Source organism: Sipha flava, unplaced genomic scaffold (genome assembly GCF_003268045.1).
Source record: "Sipha flava isolate LNK unplaced genomic scaffold, YSA_version1 369_pilon_pilon, whole genome shotgun sequence".
In the NCBI taxonomy this organism is placed as follows: domain Eukaryota; kingdom Metazoa; phylum Arthropoda; class Insecta; order Hemiptera; family Aphididae; genus Sipha; species Sipha flava.
The window spans coordinates 339,247-344,425 of record NW_020273075.1 but is presented as its reverse complement, the minus strand read 5'-3'; the positions used below and the strand labels follow the sequence as shown (position 1 = coordinate 344,425).

The window sequence follows — 5,179 nt, the reverse complement described above, 5'->3', positions numbered from 1 at the left end:
TAGAAATTATCGTCAATTGGAAGAAGTGTATGGTGAGAAACGTATGGATGTGAAAAACGTGAGTTGGCCGAAAAACTTCAAGAAGTGTGCAGTAGAGACTCTATTCATTCAATTTTGGTCTCATTTAGAGTCAAACTGTGATCTTTCAGCACAAGCTCCTCAACTTTCTGCATTGTTTCGTCCTAGTGACGGCCTGCCACTGCGCTCCTCGTCGTGGACGCTTAGGCGGCCAGCAGAAAATTCTCTACACCATTTTCGAACGTTTTTCACATTCCATACATTCTCACCATACACTTCTTTCAATTGATGATGAATTTCTATAGGTGGAGTTTTTTTTGCGTGCAAAAACTTAATGACTGAATGTAACTCGCACCTGGCTGGAGCGACAACCATCGCAAACGGCAGCCACGTCGAGACTGAGCGTCCTAATGAGCTCCGCCAGGTTTCGATTGGTGGAGGGTAACCCGGCTCAAGTGTTTAAACAAACATAGGCGAAATTTAGTTTTTGTCACCCCTTAAATATTTTATCAAATATTTTTTTTTATACATACAAATTTTCCAGGAAAAATCCCGCCCTAGGCGTGGGCCTATGTCACCTACCCCATGAACTGGGCCTGCCTTACTTTAAACACATGCCTCGTATTACAATATTTTAAATATAATTATTTACTTCTAATACGGTGCGTCAACGTTACCGCTTTACATAAACCATTTTATCGTTTCTTCCGTCTGGTATCGGACTGCCATCGAGCCCCGGGGGTTTGGGCGACCACCACCCGAGACCTGCAGCCATCGCGACGGTCCGTCGTCGTCGACGAGCTTGCGGGCGACTGGGGTGAACGACGGCGGCCACGCGACCCGCTTCGTGCACCACTAGTTCCGGCCGCCGCCACATCGTTGGACCGGTATGATCCCGAGGCCACACCACGGTTATCGTCAGTTTCTCCTCTGACCGTCCCGGCCGAAATCAGTTCGCAGCGATTGGTCGGGCACGAATGTTTCTGTCGACGTTTTGGCGTGCAGGAACTCCGGCGGCGACGTCGTTTCGTTACACAGGAAGACCGGCTACGACGGCGTTTTGGTGCACAGGAGCTTCGGCTACGACGGCGTTTTGGTGCACAGGAGCTTCGGCTGCGACGTCTTTTCGTTGCGCAAGAAGTCCGGCTGCGACGTCGTTTCGTTACGCAGGAAGTCCGGCTACGACGGCGTTTTGGTGCACAGGAGCTTCGGCTCCGTCGGCGTTTCGGTGCGCAGGATCTCGATCTACTGCTGCGACGGCGGCGTCTGGACATAGAGCATGTCACCGAGGAGCTACAACGCCTCCTGGACCGGCATCCGCTTCGACTCCTCTTGCGGCGACCGACCGATCGGCTCCGCGATCTACTGCCGCACGAACTGCGCCGACGCCGACGCCGACGCCGACCGCAACTGTCGCCAGGCACGTCTGCGCTTGATCCGGCAAACCCATGATCGTCGATTACCGAACGTCCGGCAAGGTCGGTGGACGACTCTTCGGACAACCCATTCCGGCTTTCGGTAAGGTTAACTTGTGCGTTCTCATTTGCCATAGTAAATCAAGAAATTTCGGTTTTGAACAATAATTTTCACTGTCCAGTTTACACTGTTATAAACAATGCCTTCTACAATTATTAGTTTAATCACTTTAAAATTGTTTGGTCTCCTATAGAAACTATACATATAAGTATTATAATAAAAAAAATAATGTCTTGGTTAAACAATATATTGTTTAACTAAGACATTATTTTTTTTTAATCATTATGGCCTAGTTTAAACACTATAACAATCGAACGATAAGTAACAAGCAGAGCCGTTCCAACCATTAATTTAACATTTGGTGAACTGATGAGACTCAACTATAGTGATTTTAATGTAATAATAGGAGTTTTTTCCAAATTATTTTACTCTTAATTTGCCAATATTTTCGCATACTTTTCTCCACCCTAGTTACGACACTGGTAGCAAGCCCTGATGAATAACAAATTACTCGTATTTATTTGAATATATTTATTTATATTATCATTCAACTTTTAATTACAAAATAATTAATAAAATCTAAACTATCTATTCATTTATGCTTTTCTATAAACATAATATAACAAAACTTAAATTTTATAAACATAGATTATCCATTATATATTTCTTAAACTATTACTATTCACCATGGATGGATAATGTACAAATACAGAATTACTTTCGTGCGTTTCTTATTATTAGTCTTGAATGTATGATTCCTTATACTCATACATAAACCGAATACCAACCAAAGCATTCGTTTTTGTTATTACGAATAAATCCATAAGGGCAACGTAATACTCGAGGCTTGATTAATATTGCATTTGTTATATTGAAATCGTTAAAGTATTTTTGAAATATATTATCCATTCTCAAAGGCACCTCTTTATAGCTTGGTGTCCTATTAAGTGTTAAAATCTTTTTCGAAATCATTTTCGCCTTGACGGTCGACTTACCATTGTTGTGATTTTGCTGACGGCTCCCACTCCAAATCGTTTCGCTATGAAGCCTCGGAAATTTAGCGATTGCCTTGTGTAATTGATTTCTATAGGTCGATTCTTGTAAATGTTTCGAGTCGTCGCAAACGGCCGTCATAACGATAAATGTCGTAGTCAAGAATAAAATAAAAAAAAACTGCATCTTAATTTTTTAAAAACTATTATAAAACTTCGCTGGAGACAATATTTTCCTACTTAACACAGATTACATAAGTGACTGTGATCAAGTACCAAGTGGTAACTATCGATCGATATGCATAATGAATTCTGATTTCAACGCATTTAAGAATTCCTCTCCTTTTTTTTATAAAATTACAGCTGCAACAAATATAATATCAATCTTGCCGACGGTTATCAAAATCTTTATTTTTATAAAAGCAATCTACAATTCTTGTTAAAACAAGGTTAATAAACATTTTTCTTTTTAATTATTTTTATCGGTCAAAGTCTATATTCTTTGCATGTATATATATTCGTATATTTTTTATATTAATTACATTTGAACTTAGCTCTAAAGTTCTATATAAAATACGATTAATGCAATATATAATGAATATATATTTCCATATTTAAAGATTCGTGTTAAAGCATTACGGCTTAATTTTAATTTATTAATACTTATGTTTAAATAATTAATTACATAAAGAAAAAATGATGTCCATAATGGAAAAAAGACTAGTTTAAGATTTACTAGCTTTTAAGAACTTTTTTATTATTTACAGTGGTGGATACACCCGGTGGGGAAGGTTAACCCCCCCCTAAATCAAAAAAAAATTATATTAAAAATCAATAATTTAACGAATTAAGAAAAAGATTTTTTTTTTAAAAGTAAAAAGGTAAGTATATAATTTGTATTTTTATTCATACATGAAATTAGTATCCTTAGATTTAAATTAATGTATTATATTACTTACTATTATCTTAATTCATTATCAATCACTGCAATGTTATAAAGAATATCCCATGACAAAACATTTTTCAACCCCCTCCCAAAAAAAAAATAAAATTTTTGAACCCACTAATGATGTATTTATTATATTATATTCATTTATTAGTTATTTGTTATTCAATTATTCATAATACATTATTCTACATAATTATAATTAACTCGAAGGTTTACATTTTTTTTTTTTTTTTTTTTTTTAATAGTATTTCATTTTGTATCATAATAATCAGGGCTCATAAGTTCATGCATTTGCATGTTTTCTTTGCTACATCAGAAAATATGCTAATTGAGATAAAAATCCGTTTCACAATAATGGTAATAAAATTCTAAAGTTTAATAGACCATGCTTTTGCATGTTTTGTGTGTATTGGCATATTTGGCATATAGTTGATTGTTTTGAGTTATTAGCGCATATTATTTTATGTAAATTCAGCGAAATCGTTTTTTGTGGAAGTCAAAAAAAAAATTAGATCAATAAATGTTTGAATTCATTCTTATTTACTTTACCGAACTTGTTTATAAAATCATAGTATTTTATCAATATTTTTATTTTTTTATGACATTCAATTTTATAATTTAAAATCAGTACCATGAAAACAATGTTATTGCGTGCCACTACTACTCTCCTCCTATTGACGTACCTATTGCAATCTAACTATTTTCGTCGCAACATGTGATCATTAATTATAATTTTAATAAAATGTAACCGTAGAAAAAATATGAATGGATAATTCTTATTATTTTAAAAAATGCTTATACATTTTTTTTCGTGCATAATTAAAGATTTCTAATGCATATTTGATCAAATGTTAGTGCATTATTGCATGCTTATTTATGCGTTTTTTAGTGCATTAACTTACAAGTTAATCATTATTATTAATAATGATTAACTTCACTTATTTTGCATTAGAGGCGGTCATTGGATGTGCGCCCGAGACACACTTTAAGTCGTTGCACACATGCATGTGCATCGAACCAATAAGCGAAACGAAATATTAACATTTAAAGACTTTTGGACTGACCCGATTTCCAAACTAATCATTAACCTCTCGTTTTTACGTGCTAGTGCACCACCGAAATCTCACACTTCTAGATAAGACCAAATTTCACAAAACAAAAGAACTACTAAACAAAACAAAACAAAAGCTACTAAGTACGCAGAAATGGTGATTGATTTTTTTAAAATTTATAGGAGAATGGGATGCGAGATTTTTAAAAGTCTACTACTAAGTGGGCGTAGAATATAAGAGGTTGGGAACCATTGGCTTAACTTCTCTTTCTTTAATATACTACATAATCCTTGTTTAAATATTATTTATGGAGACCTCGCACTACACAGTATTTTATCATTAGTTGTTTTCCCATACTTATTACTAAAATAGTGTAATATACACGTTCGTCGCTATTACAGCTCGTCGTTACATACACATATTCGAATAATTTCCAACAGTAATAATATATGGTGTTAATATAGTTTTTGAAAAGATTTACGATCTTTATTTATGTTTTAACGCTCGTTTTTTACAGAGTAAACGCACACCAACAACGTTTCCGTCGGTTGATTTTGAAGAGATGACGAGATTACCAAGGAATACATGGATGGTTGTACAATACTTATACATCGGTATAGTAGGCAAAATGTGATATCTGTTATGCGGTTGATGCGTTTTTATTATTTATTTACAGGCTTTAGACAACCCCC

The 5,179-nt window shown here is 35.2% G+C and overlaps 1 protein-coding gene across 1 annotated transcript; it reads left to right on the top strand.

Annotated features, from left to right (window-relative positions):
- The first annotated feature begins 995 nt into the window (after positions 1–995).
- On the top strand, positions 996–1,454 carry LOC112687869 (ice-structuring glycoprotein-like). Its single transcript, XM_025560833.1, has one exon. It carries the CDS (start codon positions 996–998, stop codon positions 1,452–1,454), a length of 459 nt encoding a protein of 152 aa, XP_025416618.1.
- The last annotated feature ends 3,725 nt before the right edge of the window (positions 1,455–5,179 follow it).